This window comes from Rhinolophus hipposideros, assembly GCF_964194185.1.
Source record: "Rhinolophus hipposideros genome assembly, chromosome: 5".
In the NCBI taxonomy this organism is placed as follows: domain Eukaryota; kingdom Metazoa; phylum Chordata; class Mammalia; order Chiroptera; family Rhinolophidae; genus Rhinolophus; species Rhinolophus hipposideros.
Window position 1 is genome coordinate 95,559,586 of NC_138051.1, and position 23,611 is coordinate 95,583,196.

The following is a 23,611-nucleotide window of genomic DNA, read 5'->3' on the forward strand; positions in this document are numbered from 1 at the left end:
TGTATATATGTGTATGTTATTTTCTTTTGTGCACTACTTTAAAAAAGTGTGTTCAGAGCAATGGAATGACATGGTTCGCCCTATGTTTTCTGATTCTACTTAGAGTGGAATCAGTGCATTGATTATTGAGGAGGGGAAGAAAAACCAAAAGGAAGGAGGAATGTTTTAGAGATATTTTCTACTTTTAATTAAAGGCGTGGGAGTGAGTTTTTTGCTTCTGGGTAATTTTATTTAATAATATTGAATGAGCTTTATTTTTTTCACATAGCCAAGAGCTTGGGTTTATATTCTGTTAATTATTGTCTGGGCAACGTTTCATAATGTGCCTGTGCGTGTCTTTAATTATTGTTTGCTTAAAATGTCCAAATTGGAGTGAGTTGGAAAGTCATGAGATGCGTTGACCATGCCTTTTGAGACTTGAGGAGGCAAATAGGAATTCATGTGCGTATGGATGGTGTGGTGCCCTGCAACACGGATTCATAGATGGCTTTGTAATGTGCTTGCATCTTTCCCTTGATCCTTCCTGTCTTCCAATTTGTCTTCTTTATTAGCCACCAAATCCAGTTATGTTCTTTTATTCTTTTTTAAGTCTCTTCCCCCCCCCATCCTCTTTGTCTCACAGGAACAAGTTGATACAGAGACAAGTACAACTCAATCAGAAACTGTTCAGACAGCAGCTTCTCTGTTGGCCTCTCAGGTACTAAGTGCAAAAATCAAGGAGAGTTTTATTAATGTGGTTAAGATTAGTGTGGTATAATGAATTAAAATGAGCATATACAGAATATTAAAATTATCTTTGTGAAAGTAATTATTTGCTAGGCTGTAAATGTGTTTATTGTAATTTAAAGGTAGAACACTGGATTTGTTGGAACCTTTTTTTTGTTTGTTTTGCTCTGTGAAGATGCTAACTCATCCCCTTACATATTTGGTATTGCAAATCATTTAAATCATCACTAGTCACAATATGCAGTGTTTGTATAGAGGTTTTATTTATAGCTCAGAGTGAAATTTAAATTATGACAACTAAAAACCATTCTTCATGGGGTCTTTTTTCCCAAGGTTGATAGGATCTTTTTTTTTTTAAATGTGTTCCTGCCTCACTTTTTACCTCTGATTTTTCAGTTATTAATTTAATGTAATCTATAGTTCCTTAAAATTATTTTTTCATTTGTCCTAGCAATTCTACTTATGATAGTCCCTTGCATATAGTAGGCACCTGGAATCTTTTCTCATTGATTTGGGAGCCTCCATTTTGTTTGTGAAACAATTATCTTTTTGAATTCTTTCAACATGAACATACTACAAAGCCTAGGTCAAACTCTTCCCACAAAGTAAATATTTTCTTTAACTAGATGTTAAACTGGTTAACCTCTACAGAAGAATTGGGTAACGACTGCTACATAGCGATGTTGCTGAACTAATACAATGATATTTTTGCTGCTTTGCGGTTCAGAGTTGTTTTAATATGATAATTCTAAAATGTGTTGTTTTTGTTGGCTGTTAAGCAATGCCTATGTCATAGTCCCTAAAGATAAAAATATTATGTTTACTATTCTGGAATGTCTTAGCTAACAAAAAATTTTTGGAGGGGAGTAATTAAAAGAACATTAGGAAGTGTGCTTGATATTGATACATGGACAAACTGTTTATCAAACTTAAGAACTGCGCTGTGATTGTGATTGTGTATCTTGGTTTGCCACGTCACTCTCCAAGGAACTATTTTCATAGTTCTGTCTCACCGAGTTCATCCCTATAGTGATTAGTACCCATGGCGTTTGTTATTTAGCTATTTTTATATAGGAAGTAGGATTTTCTTTTTAATGAAAAGATTCCTAGAGCCATTGAAAGGAAAATCACCCAGTTACAAAAGAGTGATGATGTTGATTTTAAAAATACATCCCTATATTTGATGATAAAAGGGGAATTTTTTTTTCTGGGGAGGTGATTAATATATTGTGGCTGTGTTTAACAAAGAATCCTTTTTGTTTTGAGAGGAGATAAACTTGGAATATTTACAGATGAAATGCTAAGATCTCTGGGATTTGCTTCAGGATAATCTGAGAGTGAAGGTGGGAGGACAGTGGCTTGGCTTTCATTTGACAGTTGATGAAGCTGGACAATGAATGCATGGGAATTTATTATATAATGCCCTCTACTTTTGTATATTTGTGGTATTTTCCAGAATAAAACATTTAAAAATTCACCTCTATGTTTTTGAATGCTAAAAGAAGGCTTGCAATTTAATTAATTTTTAACATCAAACATCTCTAAAATTTAGAATAATTAAATTATTGCTCAGTTGTATAGATTTCATTTTATAATATACAGGGTCAGAAAATAATAAATTTACTGATAACTGCTGCTTTGTGTATAAGGTGAACTTTAAGTATTGTCCCACACGGGGGTGCTCCAGCACCAATTAATATTCCAGCCATTAGCTCTTAGTGTTCTAAGTAAAAATAGTTTAACGTGAGCTTAATAATTATATGATAGGTGATTCTTAGAGGAGTGTGTTTATAAAAGCTGTGTTCGAAATTACTCAACAGTTTTCTATATATTGCTAAAATATTTCTCTTATTTGAAAATTTGTACAAGTGGAGAAGAAATAATTTCATAGTAAGACATATTTATTTACACTCCATTTTGATAACGTTTTAGAATATTTTTCTTTAAATTCTTAATACTTCTTGTGATAAGGTCCCATCCATGTCTTAGGAAGTAAAGCAGTGGAAAGTAAATCTCATTGTTAAGTTTCAGTGCTTTGAACAACGTTATGTTCTTTGCTTTTGTTCTCAGAAAACATCCAGTACAGACCTTTCTGATATCCCTGCTCTCCCTGCAAATCCTATTCCTGTTATCAAGAATTCAATAAAACTGAGATTGAATCGGTAAAAACAACCTCAGGGGTCCATAAACAATATCTGCCAACTCAACCTGTTGTCTTCAAATGCTAAAAAAGGAGAATGGAGGGTACAAGACTAGACATGACTGAAAATGGATTTAGGTTTTTTTTGTGACCTCCCTTACTGGGCTAATCAGCACTTGATCGGAAGTCCAGGTTAGTATGTGAAGCCAGGAGTACTATTATTATTGTGTTAGCAACAGTTGCATTAACTATTTCAAAAAATTACTGCCTTTAAAAAAAACAAAAAAAAAAACAAAAACAAAAAAAAACACCTCAAGCTATATTTGTATCCATAATTGACATCTGGACTGGGTTTACGTTGGATGCATTATTTGGGAAATTTGCGATAACAAACTGGCATAAGAATTCCTTATTCTGATGATGCACTTTTATGTATTTTTTTTATTAGAAAGTAGAACTAATTTTAGATTTTCAGCTTGATGGATTTTCATTTTTCCTGAAGAATTTCCTTTACCATTGGTCTTCAAATCGGATACCATTGTGCAGTGATACACTGTTGTACTTCAGAGAAAGGATAATACATCTGGTTCCGTTTCTGTGAGGTAGCTGTAACCCTTAAAAATGAAATGTCAATTCTAGGCTATATATTTGACATTGAAAGAATAATTAGGAAATAACTTGGTTTTGATGGGGTCATGATTAAGAAATGATATTTTGGTTTTATTTATAGAATTGTTTAGAGTGCATACAAATCAGCGATCAGCCGGCAAATATTTTTCTTTGAGCTTATTAAAGTTCCATATTCTTTTGCCTTCAGTCTGTTGTCTTTGAAACAAACAAAGCTTTTGCTCCTTCCCCCTTTTTGTTTTTTCCTTTTTGCTTGTATGCATAAGGTAGGATTTATTTCATACAAAACAAAATGCCAGTATTTCTATAAGCCATGATGTGAATCCAGTGACCCTGTGACCATATTGGCACAGAACACTACAGTTTGGTCCCATGGCTGTAATTACTAAAAGTAATGCCTGTGAACATGATCCCTATCTCGATGGCCATTTGATCTCTAAATGAGAGGGATTTTGTACACTCCACAGAACTCCTGTCTATAGTAAAGTTGATTTTCAGTTTTAAACATGTGGGCAAACAGGCATTTTCTCCAAGAATTTTAAACTAATTTTTACTTTTAAACAGTTGACCAAAATTTGTCAGTAAATTTTACATGTAGGAACATTTAAAAAATCATTTCTAGCAAGCACTTGCCATCTAGTCAGCTCTCTCCTTTTTCATTTTGTTTTATCCCGTCAATAGATTAGGAACTCTTTCTTTAAGGAAAATAAGTCCTCGTAATTAAGCAGCAGAACATCCATCTTTACGAAGTATGAGGGATGCCGGATGTCGATAAACTTACTCTTTCTTAATCTGGACAAAGCAGACCTGACAGTTTTCTGACGAGCATGTTTTATGAGTCCTCCATTGTGCTCCTTCTATCACATGTGCATTTTTCATGTTAAACTGCAATTCCTTCAGCCCTTCCCCATCCTTTTAAATTAATTTTCCAAAGTTGGAGTATAGTCTTTCCCCCTTAGGCTAGGCATTAATTGAAGCTTTTTTCTCACCACACTCGATCACGTGTAGTATACAGTATTTCTACTTCCCACCTCTGCTCTGCAGTCACCTTCCCCTTTCCCTCCGCCTAAGGAAAAAGATGGTCAGACGAACAGGTAAAGTGTACAAGGTGTCTGTGTGTTTTGTGTAGCTGCAGAGTTAGATTGAAATTGTCAGGCACAGATTTAGTCTTGTCATTTTGTTTACACATTGGGGGAAAAAATTCAGTTTATTAAACGTTTCATGTAACTGCACCCAAGTTTTGCCAAGCTGGAAACTTGGACCTTTTCTGTGTAGTGACTTTTTAATTCTAGTTTTCATAACCTGGAGGTCAGACTGTTGCTTTCGCATGATGTACGTAGTGTCTCATGACTGGAGTTTGCTTTGTTTTATAGTATCTGTACTCCTTGTATTTTTCAAGAGCTATTTTGTAAACAGATGATGTATTTCTCCATTGAAAACACAATAAAAAAAAACAGCACAATCCCACAGTTGGCTGATTTCTTTTGACTGACTTTGTATTCTTTTGTTTTTTTTTTCAGTGATCTACTAGGTTCTACTTATAAGTTTATATAGTATGGCTCTAAGTGAAGATTGGCAAAATAATATACTGTGGTTACTTTTAGAAAAGATTTGTTTCTGGTTAATTTATGCCATTAGCAGCAGCCTAATATTAATTGATAGCTCACATAATTAGGTATTGGTTTTTCATACACTTGCTTATTAGGGAGGAAAACATGAATATGTTACTATTAATTCACTTTCAGCTGTCCCATCATCTACAATATGTATTCTGTATATGTAGACACTATATACATCTTTTCTGTGTGTTTATTCCATGCATGTGGACAATACACCGCTGATGGGCTTCCTTTTCAAAGCGATTGGTTTTCAGAGCAGTTGGTACTTTAACGTCAGCAGGTGGCACTGTTGTTTTTCAGAGAATTTAGGATTATACACCACAACCAGCCAGGATCCTATGTTTCTCATTTTACTAAACCCGGATTAGATGCTGCTTTTCTTTTTCTTTCTTTGTTTCCTTCCTTCCTTCCTTCCTTCCTTCCTTCCTTCCTTCCTTCCTTCCTTCCTTCCTTCCTTCCTTCCTTCCTTCCTTCCTTCCTTCCTTCCTTCCTTCCTTCCTTCCTTCCTTCCTTCCTTCCTTCCTTCCTTCTCTTTCTTTCTTTCCTTCCGTCCTTCCTTCCTTCCTTCCTTCATTTTTTTAATTGAAGTTTATTGGGGTGACAATTGTTAGTAAAGTTACATAGATTTCAGGTGTACAATTCCGTATTACATCACCTATATATCACATTGTGTGTTCACCACCCAGAGTCAGTTCTCTTTCCATCACCATATATTTGAGATGCTGCTTTTCTTAAACCCCCAAATGCTCAACATTGCATATTTAACTCCTGGGTTAGGAGTGAACTGTTCTGTATGTTTGTGATGGCCGATTCTTGGGTATGGTTATCCTAAGTGCTTTGAGTGGAGGGATGAACGCATGTAAAAGCCATTGCTCTGAGGGACATGTAGGTGTGCATGCTTCATTCCTGAAATTCTAAATTCTAATGCCTTCACTATGTATCAAAAATACATGACTACAATGTGGGATAATGTTTTACTAACTTCTGTGACTATTCAGTAAAAGAGAAAATAGTGTAAAAATCACCCTGGACTCCATTGTTAACACCTACAGAGTTGAATTTCCTGTACTTCTTCTACCTTGATACTTCCTCTACCTAACCTTGGGACTAAATGTCACACGTTCTTTTTATCACCCACGTGGCCTTTTGGCATTTCAGTTATCTCGATGAATTAGTAAAATGGTAATTGAAAGCTGTATGTTTTGGGTTCTGGGTATATTCTGGAATAAAGTTTGTATTTTTCCAATTAACACCTCTTTTTCCTCCACACAGAAAAATTTTTTAGAGCTCTGTGTAGTATTAATTCTGGCTGCACTCAAGGTGGCAATAAATGATCGGCAGCTCCAAGTACTAATTGATACCAGAAAAATAAATCATTAGCATACCCAAACTTGTAGACTGCGCCCTGGGAATATTAACTGCTAGTGCACTTAAATGCATTTAAACGAAAAGGCATTCAGCAGTCCTCTGGATATACTTTTGCCTATTTTAATTCTAACAAACGAATAATACAAGACAATTAGTTGCCTTTTAGCCGGAATTGGGTTTGTTTTTGTTTTTTTATTCTCTATTCCTCTTCTGTTAGCTTTTCTTCACACCAACATCACAAAATGGATGATGGTGTCTTAACTGAGACCTGAAATGTTAAGTGTGTTCTGTAATAAACATGACCTTCTGTCATATAGAGACAAGTAGTCTGTTTTAATTCTGCGTAATACTTGTTTCTCATATTTGTGGAATTAATGTATTCATCCTTTCTCTATACTTAACCAGTTTAAAAATTCTTATGACATTTTATATATCTTTATTGGCACCAAGAAAGATGGTATCAATATTTCTGAGCCACATATTTCAGAAATGATTGTGTGTACTTCATTCTAGAAGTGATTTCATATACTTGCGAAGTCATTTCAACTTTTTTTCCTCAGAGACATGCTTTTGTCTCAATATTCTGGGAACATTATTGCAGTTGATCAAACCATATACGTATGTTGTTGAAAGGCATGGAATTTTAAGTACTTTTTCCTTTTCTCATCCACTCCCAATTCACAGGCCTTTCCTTGAAAGGGTAGAATTAAGGCAGTACTCACGTCCACGTTTCTGAAAGCTCACATGGGTGTGAAAGGTTGCGGTTGTAATTACTGTGTTTTTCTCCAGTTACCTTTTTCAATGCTCCACGTTTTCAGATAGGTAAAAATCATATCTTTTACAAAGAGCACAGTATTGTTTAGAGTTTATGAAATTTAACCGTCTGCTATTTAAAATGTAACTTTGAAAATATTCATAATGAATGTAAATAATGCAGCCACTTTCCTTCTGTTTTGGGTATCTTTCAGTTCCACTAGTAGGATGGAAGATGTATCTCTTGAAATGACGAGCAGAGCAGTCTGTGTGCTTTAATCAAAGCTCTGTATTTTTTACTATGATATTTCTAAAGTACAGGGTAATCCCCTTAACAGTGGTTCTTCCTTGCCTCCCAGCTTAGAGTTTTTGTGTATATGTGTTATTTTTTCACTTTTTAAAGTATAATTTCCATTTCATCTTTATCCTACAGACTATTTCTTCAGTTCTTAAGGACTTGGCTCCTTACATGGGCTTTGGCGGAGGTCGTGGGGTGGCACCTGCAGGTCTAAATGGGGGCGGGGTGTCGCGGGAACGATTCCTGACGACCTTGCGTGAATGGCACAACTCCCAGTAATGTAGTTGTGCAGACAGCCTGGGAAGCACGTAGGCGGGGGAGACGCTCGCTTGGAAATAACCCCGCGCCTCTACTGTGTTTCCAGTGACGGACTTCGTGGCCCTGCCCTTGGGCGCGATCGGGCGCGGTTGGTGCCACGCGTAGGCAGCAGCGGCCCTTTTTGGCACAAACCACTGTTCCTTCTTTTCTTGGTCATCTTGGAAGGGAGGACCCGAGAGAGTGTGTGGTTTCTTTTTTAGGGGTGACAATGGGTTTATGCTAAACCCTCCACACACCCCTCCACACCTCCGCTTACTGGTCCAGAATTGACGAGGGAAGCCGAAGGGTGTGTTGGTTTTTGTTTTGCATTGTGGAATAAAGAATGAGGGTCTGGAAGCCCCAGAGCTGAGTCACCCTGGGCTTGAACTGGCCACTGCCAGTTTGGCCTTAGCAGCAGAGCCCCTTTTCGCCGGAGCACAGACACTGCCGCCCTAAGACACTAAGCCATACCCCAGCAAAATGCTGGCAGCAGTGTAAATTCATCTACACCGTATCATTCTGAAAAACGTGGGAAAAATTGTTTTACCTATAGTTTTGAATATATTTCCAACAATTGCATCAATGGATTGACATACACAGCAGATTAAAGGGAGCACTGAGGGTGAATCCTGCCCTAGGGTAGGTTTAAGGCTTGGACTGAGTAGAATGTCATTAACGGCTGAAATGATAAAGCATTACCTACCTAAGTAGGTAAGCAGGTCTAAGTCGGATGTGTCTCCACACTTGGAAGTAGTCTCAGTTTTCACTTAACTTGGATGTCTTTAATTTCATATTAATCATGTGAGTACTTTAATAGATATATATATATATATATAAGTCTCTTAAAAATACTTTGCAAACCTTTTAGAAACATTTCCTTTATATAAATTGTGAGGTGCTATTTTTGGATCCAGCAAATTGAAATCTGAAAATACCTATTTTGAGTAATTCAAAATTTGGATTTTAGGGGTTTCTTACAGCTCATTGCAGACATTTATCTCAGTCTTGTATGTTTTCTAATGTCTTATAGCCCTGACATCATTAAATTTATTTTCAGTATAATACAATTTTTGCTCAAAGACTTGTGTAAATGAAAATAACAGTTATTTCTGGGAAATAAAATGATCTTATGTCACTGCTATGCCCCATACATAACACACATACGTGGGTATTTGGGGGTATTTTCAGATTTTAGGCGTAAGAAAGTCGGTATGTGTATTTTAATATAATAATTATATTAACTTTGTGCTTGTTCCCTGTGGATGCTGTCTCTCTTGGCATAACACCCTCCTTACAAACTTTCACACTGTGTGGTGCCTGGTGCTATGTGATTTCCAGAAATCTGGCATGAGAATTGGTCCTTGTTTGCGTTTTCTGACTGCAGTGGAGCTGTTAATAAAGAGATTGATGATAAAGTTGTCGAAAAGAGACAGTTGGGCAGAGCTGCTCCCCATGAGTGACAGAGGGCGTGATCCGCCTTCGTAGCCAAGAAAGCCGCCACCAGCAGAGAGCCGGCCGTGCCTGGACACGGTGCCAAGACTATTAGGAGGAGCCGTACTGCCCCACTAGACTGCTGCGCCTCTAATTTAGACTTGTTTCACATGCCCATTTTTATCCTGAAGTTCACGGGGTGCTCAGGACAAGTATACTTGCACATAGGACACACACTTCCCAGCTGTGAAACAATCATTTTTGAAAATTCTTGAAAGCACTCATAATTCATCCTAAGTTGGTTTAGTAAAATTGTTTTATTTCGAAAGTATTACAACAATTTTTGTAGAAAGCCTGAGTTTCTTCTAGCCAGCAGCCTCCTCAGAAGCCTTAAGGGAGTGCAGTCTGACAGCCTCAAGAACCAGTGGCTGCAATAGCTCTTGGTTATGGGTAACTGGCTTATTCAGAATGGTGGTGTGTATTTTCCATGTCTCACTGCTGGTAAGCTTCGGCTACTGGCACACACTCAGCTGTACTGTTTTGTGAGGTCTTGATAGCCCACGAGAAGTTTGGACACTAGTACTAAAGACGGATTGTGCCTCTTGAGTTTTAAGCTGCCCTGGGTTACATGTTTGCTGCTTTTGTTTCTCAACTATGAGAATATTTTATTCAACTATGAGAATATTTTATTTCTCTTACAAGGAAAAGTATATCATTGTGGCCTTTGTGCCTTTGCCTTGTTAAATAACCAAATGTGGACTCTAGTTTCTGGACAATGAAAATTCTTGAAAAAGTTAATTTTGCAACTATGGTTTTTGCCATCTGCCAAAATGCTTGATTACTTTCTCTCTGTCTCTGTCTCTCTCTCTACACACACACACACACACACACACACACACACACACACACACACACATTTTAGATTGGGCTCAAGGTGGTTTTCTTGATCCCCAGGGGTCTTACTGTTCCTTTTAGAAGCAACTTCTGACCAATCTCTGCCTCCTTTAACATGAGACCTTCAAACAGATTTCTGAATTGTCATTGGTTGGTTTTCTTATCCCAAGTAAAATCATACGCCACGGTGTGTTTTTTGGCCAGAGTGTATTAAGACTACAGGGCCAGGCCAGGCCAGAGGACGTTAGCATGCCACTCATTGCTGATAGTCCTGGTAGCCTGACCCTCACTGTACATCTCCAGGAACTGGACAACTGAAGGGGAATCCCATCAAGCCCCCCCCCCCTCAAATATATCACAATCAGGACAAATCCTCCAAGTGAAGTAGTTCTCGGAATAACGCACTGACTGGTACCTTACGGTTCTAGCAGGTTCTTTTTGGCATCTTTGAGGTTCATGGTGAGCATGAGCTGTTGCTAAGCTGGGGACTCGTATTTGCCTCAAGGAAAGCATGGATGTACGCCAGTAATTTACAGTAGACAAATCAGCTGAAAGAACTTGTCAAATTTCATGTCATTTCTCTCCATGTCTGTGTGAATCAAAAGTGGTTTTTTTCCTGCTATTCTGCATTGTTCTCTTGACTTAGCTTTGATTTGGGAAGGAGCAAAATGGCATGTTTTCAGGAGCCTGGTATAATGAGCCTCCATGGTGTTCTTGAATCCTAGCATGTTTGGGAACCTGTTCTCTGAGGCTAGGTTTGATCTGGGTCCCCTGGCCTCCCAAGAAGTGTCATTGGCCAGACTTGCCAGGTTGGTTTCCCAGGGTCGGGTCCAGTCAGAGGCCTGTAAGCTGTAATCCCTACAAAATAGGCTTGGGTACTGTGATGGGTGGAAGAAAGGTGAGCTGCGAGGACTCCTGGAATTTTCCATCAGCTCCCTTTTGGCCTTGTATTGCTTTCATGAAGAGCCTTGGATTTGGCAAACAGACTGTAGGAAACCTTGAACATTTTATTTCATTTCCAGAAGGGTTTGAAATGATTTAGATTTTTGACGTGACTAAGAATGAAATTTCTTTAAAGAATAATGCAGTCAGGATAAAGGAAATAAATGTATAGTCGGGTCAGGCCAGAAACCTAGGGAAAATATCTTAATGCCCCCCTTCCCCCTTGTTTATTCAGCAGATGTTTTCAAGTTCTCTAGCCCTTTTCTAGTTGTTGGCTTCATAGAATTTACATTCCAGTGGAAGTTGACTTCTTTAATTACATTTTAATTAGTAATGGCTAGTTAGTTGCTAAACCACAGAAACAGGAAAACTTCATTAATTAAGAATTATTTGGAAATTCTCATATGTAATTGTTGGTTTGATCACCACTCAAGACTATACCATTCAATGCAATGGAGCTTCCACGAAGGATTAGAAGGAAGCATGGAAGGGGCTTGAGTGATGTTTTACTTGAAATCTGCCGTGATGGTTGCCGTGGGGAGAAGACGGGAGGGAGAATCCCACCTGGGTGTTAGAGGCATGACCAGACAGCAGCTTTCTGGGAGGTTGGGGCCCCATGGAGAATAGGAGGTGACGAGGTCTAGGATTTTCAGTGAAAGGCCCAAGCTGCCACTTCTGGTGGAGGTGGCCTTGTGGTAGAGGTGCCTGGTCCCAGGTATAAAAACTGACTTCCACAGGATACTGGATTATCTGTGTCAGAGGTGGCACATACTAGAAACAGCCTTCAGCAAAGTTGCCCCTTAAGCCAGCCATCCTGACTGCCATTTTATCGTGGTCACTGAATGAAAACATTTAGCCAACATTGTGGTAGTGGAAAGAATGCGGTTTTCAAGTCAGAGCTGCAGGCAGATCTTGGCTGTAGCACTTAACCGTTCACCACGGAGCACTCATTGGCCTTAAAGTTTTGACTAACAGTTTTATGTGCGTGAGCCACAGTGGTCTGGCGATTCGAGCTGTGGTCCAAGGTGGGGTTTAGGCAATCCAACATTGGAAGGAGATTGCATGGTTGAGATTCCATTCAAGTTTCAAATTTCCGTCAGATCAACCTGGTGGATTTTGTTTATAAATAATTTCAGCCAAATACTATCACCAGTTCTTGGAATTTTATATCTAGTTGGTGTGAGTAGCCTAAATCTACCCTCCTGAAGGTTCCCAGGTAATAGTGGGAGAGGGGAAAAAAGACTGTTCGGTAATTCTGATTTATAAGTTGAATGTTGCCAAACCTTGGTCTTTTCAGTTGAATTGTACTCCCGTTGGCCTCAAGTCCTGAGCTTTGCACTTCTGAGGTCACCGCCTGGGTGTGTAATATCTGAGGAGTGCTAACAAGTGCTGAAGAAATTTAAACTGCTCAAGAGTACAGCAAATAGAAATAGCAACGATACCTGCGAGGTGGCCCAGGTCATGCTTCACCATATCCTATGTGAAGGAATTCGTTTGATAAATCTTGTTAACAAAATTAAGGCAGAAGTCCCCTTAGAGGAGTTACATAAAAATGATACTTAATATTTTAGAAAAAGGTAAAAATAGAAATCGATAATCTGAAAATGAATTTTTTTTGTGGGGAGGCCTTGTCCATTACATTGTATGTAAAATGCCATGACTGGTAAGTATTGTGGGTGAATATGCCATTTGGAAAATTCATTATTAGGTGAATTGATTTTAGGCAAATTGATGCTCTCTAGAATTTGTTATTGTTGATTTTTTTCTGATTATAATAGAAGTACATAATCATTGTAATACTTGAAAAACACACAAAGAAATATAAAGAAGAAAATAAAAATCATCCATAATCGACTTCTCCAAGTTAGTTTTCAAAATCTTTTATGTATTTTCTTTGTCTTCCTTTTTCTTTTTTACATAGTTGAGATCATGCTAGTAAGCAATTTTGTATTGTAGGCGTTTTCCCTACAAATGGTCATGGCTGTTGACGACGGTATGGTGAACGCAGGAGTATTCTGTGCGTCCTGATGCACCAGCCTTCAGAGTGTGGCTTTACGGCCGTGGTGTCAGTACCCAGCAGGGACAGCAGAGGGGAGAGCAGGCTGTGTGATGGGGAAATCCCGCCCCTGCCGAAATTCTCGAGGAGAGGATTGAATTACTGCAGTGTATACTGCGATTGGCTTTATGTTGAAGTGAATACCCCATCAGACGGTTAAAGGAAAAAGTTCAGAAAGCCTTCCTTTAGCCCGGTCGCCCTCCCCAGTTTTGTGGTGTACTGATGTAATTCTGATGGGTACAGTTCTGCCTTCTGTGAGTAGTCATTCATTTAGCAAATGGTCACTGAGCCTGCTGTGTGCCAGGTGGAGCTAACAGAATCGGCAAGCAGGATCAAAGGCCGACATCCACTGCACGCCCACAGTGTGCCAGGCACTTGGGGCTCTCGCTGACATCACACTGAGATGCGGTACAACTCTACGTGGGAGTAAAGAAGTGGTAGGGCCAGTAATGGGTCGAACGTGACTGGTTCCAGAGTCCAGGCCCTTTGTTCCGAGTCGCTGGTTCATTCAGCAGTTGTGTAGACACCTTGGGTATTTGTGAACAAAACTGGCCATAGCCCCTGTCCTTGTGAAAGCTGTAGTTCACAGGGAATGTGATGGCAAACAAATGACACCCATCACTACAAGCCTCAAGGAACAGAACCCAGAGCTCGGAAAGGACAGACTCACCTTTATACCAGGCAGGTTGTGACCTGGAGGGCGTGGCATTGGCCAGGCACAGAGGGACCGGCAGCACTTTTCCGAAGCAAGGAAGACCTTAGTGAGTTTAGAGGAACAGGAAGGTGACGGCTTGAGAGAGCTGTGAGCGCCCAGAGGTGTCACAGTATTAGCTCTGCTAGAGGCCCAGAAGCTGCCGGGAAAATGGGCAAAATAGGTACCATTTGGATGGTGAGTTAGTGGGGGTTCATGAAACAGCAAGGGCTTTTGGTAGGTGGAGGGCAGGAGACCGCATTCCAGGCGGAGAGGAGGGCTGGTGCCCAGACACTGATGGGAAGGCATAGGGGCTCAAAGTGACAGCAGGCTCATGTGTGGAGGGGGCGGGACGCAGTGTGGTAGGTTAACCAGAGTTGTGACAGCTCTCATGAAGGGTCCCGAAGGTCAGAACATTTCACCATGAACATGACGTGTTCCAAGCTCTTTGTGGGGTTATAACCTCAGTGGGGGAGAACAGAGCACAGACCACATAAACAGATGGCCAGGGTCCATCCTTCTGTGGCTGCACCTGACCCTGACTCCCAGCCGCTTACTACCAGCTTGCATTCTGCTTAGGGTAGCTGGTGGCCAGAAGAAACAGCCCTTCGCCGACATTTTGGACCCTCATCATCAGGTCCTTGCTCCCGCCCCCCCTTTCATTCCAGACCCTGTTACTAGTCCTTCATGTCTCCCCGCTCACCCAGACTTCTGGGTTACAGCTTAGTGCCCTCAGGGTCCCCCGCCCTCCCCGTGTTCTCTGATCGGGCATTTGGGGACAAACCATTCTGCCCTGCAATACGGAATAGCACGTAGTGAGTGCCAGCCTTGGACTAAGTGGACCCTACCTTGTGGTCCTCCCAGCAGCCCTGCGAAGGGAGATGATTGCAGATCCGTGGTTCTGCTGAAGGATCTACTTTGCTTGGTGTGCTGGACCGCTGGGCTCTGGTTGCTTCCATGTCTCGGCCCCTGGGGGGCTACGATCCCCAGGCCTGTACTAATAGCACTTTCCTCCTGGCTGCTGTGGGCCCAGGGTCCCTGCAACACGAGTTCACTTGGCTTGCAAGGCAAGTAGAGGGAACGACATGTCACTGGAGCCAGCAGAGGCTGTGAGCAGTGTGCCCTTTCCATTCCGACACTTACGTGGGGGCCGTGACATGACCTATTAAGCCAGGGGCTGCTTCTCTGCGGAGTCCTCCCCCAGACGCCTTCTAGTCCTTGACAGCCGTCATGGTGGGGCTCAGCTTGGCGAAGATGAATATTTATGAGTCTTTATTTAATTAGGGCTAGAAACAGCTCTTCTGTGCTCATTGATTAAAGCAGCCGCCCCACTACCTGCCCTCACCCCATCTCCCACCAGCCCACAGCCAACCTGCAGCCCGGCTCTGCTGCTCACACTCCCGCTCCAGTCGAGCTGCTGATGGCCTTCCAGTCCCCACCACCCACCGCCCAAGGGTCAGAGCCTGCAAGGCGGGGCTCCTCTCACTGCCCCCAGGCATGGAGGCATCAGGGAAGCACTCACACTCACGTTTGGCTCCATAAAGGGCACCCCAGTCCCAAGGCATTTAGCAACTTGTAACCCGAGTGGAAGATACTGGCGAAAACCTAACGCTTATTTGGGGAAGCACCCACCCATCCTCCTGACGCTGCTTCTCTGTCTGCTGGTTCTAATTACAGCCTTCCCTGCAGGCTGAAGGGGAGGGTACGCAGTGAACAATAAACATCTCAGACAGAAGAGGGGTGTTGGGGGGGAGGCTGGAGCAGGGGCCGGGCAGGAAGAGGACACATGAGGACAAATCTTTGGGAACCTTTGTTAAAAAGAGGCCAGGGGAGTGTGGCCCTGGGGCCACCTACACTCCTCGGGGTTCTGCTTCCTCACCCCCTAAGCAACCTTGCCAGAACCTTGGTTCCAAAACCCAAGCCACTGGGCAGCACCCCTTGGGGCCCCAGCCCGTTCTGGGAATCTGAGGACCTGGGGTGTGAGCTTCTCTCCGTACAGCCTGGCCTGGTATACCCACTGATGCCCGGGCACAGCATCCCACTTGCTCTGCTCTTTCCTCTTGTTGCTTAAGCTCTGCTTCTGGCTTCTACACGGAGACCTAGGGCGGCACCTCCTTGGGGAGGGAGGATGTGCGCCAAACATAAGTAAGGCGGGCGGGAGGTTTACTGCTCAGGGCTTCCTGAGCCCCAGGGGCCGGGCGGGAGTTCTGGGTGTTGGAGGAGGGAGACAGCATACTTCTCCCCCACTGGCCATTGCACGCTCTTCCTTAGGCTCAGGAACTCTTGCCCCATCTCCTCACTACGCATTCCTTTTGTGCTCGGCTGGCTTTCACTCCCCCTGCGAGTGGTAGCTTAGATGTCGTCATCTGGAGCAGGCGTTTGATCCCTCAGGCTGGGTCAGACCCTCTACTCCCAAAGCACTCTGGCTAAACTCTTCGCACCCGCATATTGCATTGTCTCCCCAACTGGAAACCGAATTCTTGGAAAGCAGGACCATGTCTTGATACAAGTCTGAGGCCACAGCCCATGATGTGTGGTAGATGCTTGTCAGTGTAAGTTCAGAGAATGAAGGATGGACCAGTTTCTGCTCTGAGGAACCCCCAAGGTACTTAGGGGAATACCAGCTAACGTTTGTTAACACTTGATGGGCTCCACGCTGTGCTAAATGCCTTACAGGGATTGTCACATTGAATCAACAGTCCTTGAAGCAGATATTATAATTCCCATTTTGTAGGTGACAAAACTGAGGCACAGAGCAGTTCCATACTTGTCCAAGGTCCCAGTTGCTGTGATGGGGACGCTGAGAGAAATGGAGCTGACAAGAGGGGTGCCTGACTCTGTCCTGGGCACTGTTGGTACTTTCTGTGTCTCATTCAGTTCTCAGAACAGCCCTGTGAGAGCAGTGTTGTTGCCCGGAACCTAAGAATTCAGAGAAATTCGGTGACTTGTTCAGGGGCACCAGCTGGGAAGCAGTGAAGTCAGAATTCAGACCCTCTGACGATTGCTGAGCAGGGGACCCTGACAACAGGACTGTGAGGCCAAAGGCCCCCCAAAGCAGGGGCTGTTTCTTCCCGTGTTCCCTCCCACCTTACTGGGAAGGCACTGAGAGGACAATTCTTATTGTCATTACTGAATAAACCATGGCTGGGAGCCCAGCTAATGGGTCCTTCCAGGTCTCGGGGGTCACTGTCCAAACCCTTTCCTTGTTTGAGGGCTAGTTGCTGGTGACCCAGAGTCTCCCAGTTCATCACGTCCCTGGCTGCGGTGGGTTTTGTGGAATCAAATGACAAGGGCTCAACAAGTTTGTGAGTACGGCCACAGCACACGTAGCGCGGGGCTGGGCCGGTGCTGGGAAAGGAAATGAAGCTGTAACTTACGTGATTTCAAAAAAACTCATCTTGGCCTGTGATTCATTTTTATAAAACATGAATATGGTATCACCTCCCTAATTCTCATTTCTTTCAATGGAGGCTAAGAGCATTCAAGAGAGAGTAGTGCCAGACTCGCATTCAGCCTTCACAGTTTGTCCTTCGCAGGAGTGCGGGCTCACTTAAGAGGCATTGCTGCGATCGTCACCAATGGAGTTGGCGAGGAAAAGGTGCAGAGAAGACGAGGGAAGGAGGGCAGGCGATCTGTGCGGAGAGTGAGAACCCATTTATCTGGGTGTCTGGCTTGCACATACTCTGTCCCTCGGGAACCCCACCCTGAATCTCTGAATTGTGAGCGCAGAAGGCTTTCCAGCTCTGGGAAGGCACGTCACACAGCACAGGCACCCAGGCTGTGCCCCGTCTTTGGGCGTGTGGCGAGGCCGTTCGTGGCTATGTCACATTGCACATCTTTGGTGGTTAACATCCCAGCTTATGTGTCTGTTTTCACAGCTCTCACCAGGTGATCCTGGATGCCTTTACCTTCAGCATCGTGTCCACCAAGTACACCTACCTGATGGTCTGGACTCCTCGCCAAAAGCCTGTGGCGTGGCCTTGTGAACTGCATTTCACAGGTTAGGAAGCTGGCTCAGATAAGAGGTGTGTAGCTTGTCGGCTGCATGCGTCTGGCCAGATAACTGCTCTGCTAATCAATTTTCTAATTGTGCCAGGGGAGGGGAGGAAAGCTGCTTTGGGGCCTCAGTTGACTTTTTAAGAGACACACTTTGAACCATTGGAGCTGTGTTTTTCTTCTGCGTCCATCTTTACAGACTGGTGAGGTGTTTGGCACACCGTTTCTCTCGGAAAACCCTAAGGAAGGGGACTGGTGGGGTGGGGAGCCAGAGTGATGCTCAGAGTGAAATGAGAGCAAGGTGCAGGTGGGAGTATAGCTGAGAGGCAGCTGAGAGCCCCTCCCCCACGCTCTGGGGGACACCGACCCCCCGGGGAGCCTGCCCAGCCGGGCATGGAGTGTGTGTTCATGACTTTGAGAGCACACAGTGTCCCATCCTTTAGTTGTTACTACGGTTTGTTTTGTGTTGCTGGCTAAGTGTTCTCAATAGCAGCTGGTCATTTTATTCCCAAACAGTATGGACACATCCTGATGGGAAGGACGCCACCTTAGGCTGCTTTGTTTCCACACACACTGCTTAGCCGAGTTGGCATGGCCTGGAGATGACTAACCTTCTGAGGGTCCCCAGAGTCTTTCTTCACCTATATAAACAAGAATTAGAATTAAACACAACTGTATTCGTATATGAACCAAACAAATTACCACTGGCTCTGCATGTCTCGGCAAACTAGTTTTCCTCTCTGGGCCTCAGTTTTCCCGTCAATAAAATGAGGCCAATTGACAGGGATCCTTGGAGTTGCTTCTGGCTCTCAGCTCCTTTGGGCTCTGTCTCCTCTTGGAGGATGTCATTTCCCCTGAAAACTGTGCTTTGACAAAAACTTGGTCTCTCCTCCCATCCCAGCGGCTGCTGCTTTCCCACCTGACTGTGGCCCACAAGTCTGACCCCCGCCCCCAACGCATGCCCTACCCGGCTGTCTTTGTGTGGCATTTGAGGAGCCCAGCCCCTCCTGGCTTCTCAGAGAGTCCTGATGAATACAGATACTGCATTTTTTGCATATTAGCACTGGTGCCAGTCTGAACCCAGCTGTGTGCAACGTAAGGTGAAATACAGATTCCCCCACCCCAGCCACAGCTCCTCCAGGCATCTAATGGAAAAGGCAGAGCTTTCGGAGTGGGCCGCATTGCATATGTATAAGCTCTCCTTTGGCTGGGGAGGGGGGGTGACAATTTCACTCTCTCTCCCACTGTGTCTCTTTGTGCTTCTTTGAGTTTCCTTTAAGAGTAGCAGGCCATCTGGGCTAAACAGCTATTGGAAGGGACTTAGCTGTGCCCTGGACTGCCCTCTGGGGAGCTCTCGGACTTGAGTCTTGAACCAGAACCCACTCTCCTGCCCACCCACTCAGCACGGCAACAAGAGTCTTTATTTGTCAGGAGTCACCTGAGGGAACAGGCCCTGCAGGATAAAGATCAAGCCTCTTTCCTGGCATCGGAGACCCTGCCCTGTCTGCTCCCTGGCCTCCATAACCCCCGCCCTGCACTGTCCAGCCGAACTGCCAGCTCCTAGACTGGCCAGGCCTTCTCGTGCCCCAGAGCCTTTGCACTGGCTGTTTCTTCTGCCCCCTTTCTGGCATTCCTGCAGGGCCCTTTCTGTGTTCCTGTAGCCCAGGGGCCTGCCTCTGGCACACACATGCGCTTGGAATGCACACCTGTCCCCACTGTCCCCTGGGCCCTCCCTGCCCCCCCCCCCCACTGTCTGGACACAGTGAAGAGGGCCAGGGCCAATGCCCTTTTAACCTCCTGTATCAAGAATTCAGTTTTAAAACTTTCATGAGTCTTGTCACAGATGTGTTGTGCAGGGGATGAGATTAGGAAGAAAAGCCAGTCTGAGGGGATGATCTCTGCACTTTAATGGGAAACCTAAAAGGCGGGAGGGGAGGCTGGTGCAGGTTGTGTGGCTATTGTCACAGCTGCCACTGAAGGCTCCTCGGGAGGCTCTCAGGTCCTCCTGTGGGAAGGAGAGCTGGGCTGCCTGGTCACATGGGAGTGCTGGGTGCTGTGGGTGGCCACCCTGCCGCCTCCCCCACCTTCTCCTCCCTGCCCTCCTCTGCCTCTGCCAGGTCTCCTAGGCGCTCACTCTCCTTCCACTCCTCCACTGAATAGCTGGGAGAGCAGAGGGGCTAAATTGAGTTCATCTAGCTTTCCCTGTGTATATTTAGAGATAAGAAGTTCATTTAGGGATTGGGGCTGCTTCTTGTCTGTGCACCATTAAGCACGCCACATCTGCTACTGAGCTAGCAATCAGCAGAATATTGAGAAAAGTTATAAAGAAATCTCTGCGTGGTTCATTTCCATGCCCAGCTCCGGCGTCCTGGCTCAGGCTTTCAGAAGCCAGTGTGTGGGAGGAAGTGGGGCTGGGGCTGTTGAAAGCAGCCTCTCCAGACCTGGCCCGGGAGGCAGAGGTGCAGAAGTAAATCCATGTTGACTGGCCACCCTCGCAGTGGTGTGGGCACGCGCGTGTGCGAGCATGGAGAGTGGACGAGATGGCCTGTGAAAAAGCTGCACGTACATTTCCCCACGGGGGCCTTGCCGGAAGCTAAGGGCCCCTGGCATTCCCGAGCACTGCTCTGCAGTCAGAGGCTGGAGACCTGACTTCGGTAGCACCTCTCTGGGTGGCCTTGACCGAGCGGCTTCCCCTCTGTGGTCCTCAGTCTTCTCTGAGATGTGAGGGTGTGGGACGAGGTGGGGCGAGGGGGCAGGGAGCAGGTGAGAGAGTGCTGCACGGAGCAGGTCCTCACAGACGAGCTCCCTGTCCTGCCTGCCGCCCAGCAGGTGCGGCCCGAGCTGGCCCAGGGCTGCGTGCGGAGCGCGGGCTTTGGGGTGGGGAGAGCCGCGGGCTCAGGTCCTCCTCCTGGAGGCTCAGCTGGGGGCCCCAGCGGCAGGGGGGGCTCTGGCCGGTCCGGCTCCTTCACGGGGAGTCAGAGCTGAGCCGCCTCAGCCTCTGCGTGGGGGACCCAGGACAGCCTCCCACCCTGGCCCCAGCAGGGTGGCGGTGCGGGGGTCGGAGGCTCCCTCCCAGGCCGGCTCTCCTGCAGCGTGACATGTAGTGGCTTAAACTGCAGGTGTCACTGTTAGCCCTGAAATGGGGGCCGGGGCGGCCCACACAGGAGTCCGCGCGCTGTGGCTCGGCCGGGGGTCGGGACCGACGCGCGGCCGCTCTTCTCCCGCCGCCCCTGCCGCCTGCGCCCGATGAGGTGCAGACAGCGCGGGGCCCCGCAGCCGGGCCCACGGGAAGCACCGCGTCCCCACGGCGCGCCACGGGCTCCCCCGGCGCCTGCAATTAGGAGGACGGAGCAAAACAGGGCTTCGTGGGACCCCACTTCACCCTAGAGACCTCCCGGGGGAGGGGACGCGGCTGCGCCCCGCCGAGGAAAGGCGGAGACGCGGGGTGAGACGGTGTCGCCGCCGCTCGGAGGGCGGGGGCCGCACGCAGCTGCGTCCACGCTGTGGGGGGGGGGCAGCTGGGGTCGCCTTGGGGGCCTCGGGGGCCGCCGAGGGCCGGGGAGGGTGGAGGACCTGAGCAGAAGAGGCTCAGCGCGGTCCCCCCCCCCCCCCCCCCCCCCCCCCCCCCGGGAAGCAGCGAGGGACAGGAGACCAAGTGGCGGGGGTGTTTCCGCTGGACTCCCGCACCTCGCCCGGCGGCACCACCCTTCACAGACACCACCAGCGGTTCAGTGGTTTCGATGGAAAAAGTCCTCCTTCTAAAAGTCTGCTTTCCAGAAACGACCGGCTGGGTGCTGCTGTTTCAGGGAATTCGCCCCAGAAATCACAGCCCCCCGGCCATCCTCCTGCACAGCCCCCTGGCATCCCCCTCCCGGCGCCAGCAGGGTCCCCAGCCGCGGCAGGTGGATCCCTCCCGCTGCCAAGTGAACCCGCCCTGGACTCGCTTGGGGGGTCGCTGAGCCCCAACACACCCTCCATTTCTTTTGCTCGCCTTCGTTTCAGTTCTGCGTTTCATTCTCGCTTGAGAAACCTCCTGGACCTGGAACCAGGTTTTGGGGGTTTCTCCATCTGGGAGCTGGGGGTCCTCAGGTCCAGTGGTTGCTGGGGAAGGGGCTGGTCCCCCTTCTCCTAATTCCTGTTTAAAGACATAGAAACGGCGTGTACACGTGTGTTGGTGGGGAGCAAGGGCACCTGATATTTCCAGGCCTTAAAAAAAGAAGAAAAATAAATTTTTGAATAAGGATGGTCCATGTACTGTGACCGCAGGGCGAATGCAAATGCGGGTTTTCAAACACAGACTCGTGAATTCTTATTAAGAGTTCGTGACGATGCCTCCAAGCAGGACATTACATATTCATACGTGTGAGTGAGGCACCTGGCTCCCCACTTCAGGTGTGGCCTTCCCAGCACCCATGTCCCTTTAATCTTGGGGGCAGAAGAAGGAAAAGCAGGAGAAAACCAAAGCCCATGACCAGCGCATTTGGTCTGTTTTCTTCAGTTCCTAAAGTGTTAAGGGAATAGGAGATAAAAAGATGCACGCGGAAAAAGAAGCAGCCACTGCCATCCTCCGAGAAGATCTTTTTAGTGTCAAGTTAAATGTACACAAATAGCGGCTGCTGATCTCTTTTATTGGACTAACATTTATCCAGTAATATCCACACACTTTTAAAACCATTGAGGCCTCCTCTTCAGGTGTTCATTTGAATAGAAATAGCTGAATGAGTGTTTTTATAATTGATCCCCTGAGAACTGAATGTCTAGTGCTGCATAACCAACATTTTCCCATTGCTGAGGTTTCCCCGCCCTCCCCCCCACCCAAATTGCCACTCTGCAAAATTAGGATTTTTGTACGGTTTTGATAAGAGAATTAACCTCCCACGTGCCAAGCTCCCCAAGTATGAAGCTCTTCCCGGGAGTCAGCCTGTACTGGGCCAGCTCCAGGAACTTCCCCCAACTGGCCTCAGGTCCCCCCTGAGGAGGATTTCATGGAGGCAGAGGGAGGGGAAGCAGCTTCCTCTCACACCCACACTCCACCAGGGCCAGGCTCCTGAATTTTTCCATCTGTGCAGCGGGGCGAGCCTTGCACTCGCCAGAAATGCCTGGATGGATGGTCAGCTGTGGCCTGATGTGAAGTCTGGGTGCTTGGAGCTGTGAACCTTGGGAACAAGATGAAAAGTACAGCACAGGGAATGTAGTCAATGATATTGTAATACTGGGTACAGTGTAAGACGGGTACTAGACTTATGGGGGGGGGTCACTTCGTAAGTTATATAAATGTCTAATCACTATGCTGTGCATCTGAAACTAATATAATATTGTATGTCAGCTGTAATTGAAAATTAAATTAAAAAACCAAACCCAAACCCAAAACTTTTCTCTCATTCCAGTGCTTTCTCACGTGCTGTCATGTGCTTTCGCTTAACGTGCATGCTAGTTTTCAGGTTATAACCATAGTATATGCTCAGTGTAGAAAATTAAAAAACTGTGTAGAAATGTAAAGCTGAAAATAAATATTACCCCAAATTCACCACCCAGAGCTAAACACCGTTGTATTTCCTCCCAGTCTTTTTCTGTGTGTGTGAGTGTGAGTGTGTGTGTGAAATTGGGATCACACTGTACCTTCAGCTTTGTGTCTTTTCTCTCCCCTTTAATGGTATCTACAAGCGGCGCCCGTGTGTTCAAGCACTGGTTGTCAAGAGCAGTTTAGCAGCTGCTCCCACAACCGCCAAATGGTTGTAGTCGAATGAATTTAATCACCACCATTGATGGACAG

At 45.6% G+C, this 23,611-nt stretch overlaps 1 protein-coding gene across 4 annotated transcripts in view; it reads left to right on the forward strand.

Moving 5' to 3' along the window:
* PAPOLA (poly(A) polymerase alpha) overlaps window positions 1-4,984 on the forward strand; it is a 60,518-nt gene extending 55,534 nt beyond the window's left edge. For 2 of the 4 annotated variants that reach the window (XM_081049480.1, XM_081049479.1), the window contains exons 21-22: window positions 623-697; window positions 2,797-4,984. In XM_081049480.1, coding sequence (XP_080905606.1) covers window positions 623-697; window positions 2,797-2,892 — 171 coding nt within the window. In that variant the 3' untranslated portion in view covers window positions 2,893-4,984. The remainder of the gene's footprint in view (window positions 1-622; window positions 698-2,796) is intronic. The other 2 variants (XM_081049481.1, XM_081049482.1) reach the window with 1 other exon arrangement.
* The last annotated feature ends 18,627 nt before the right edge of the window (window positions 4,985-23,611 follow it).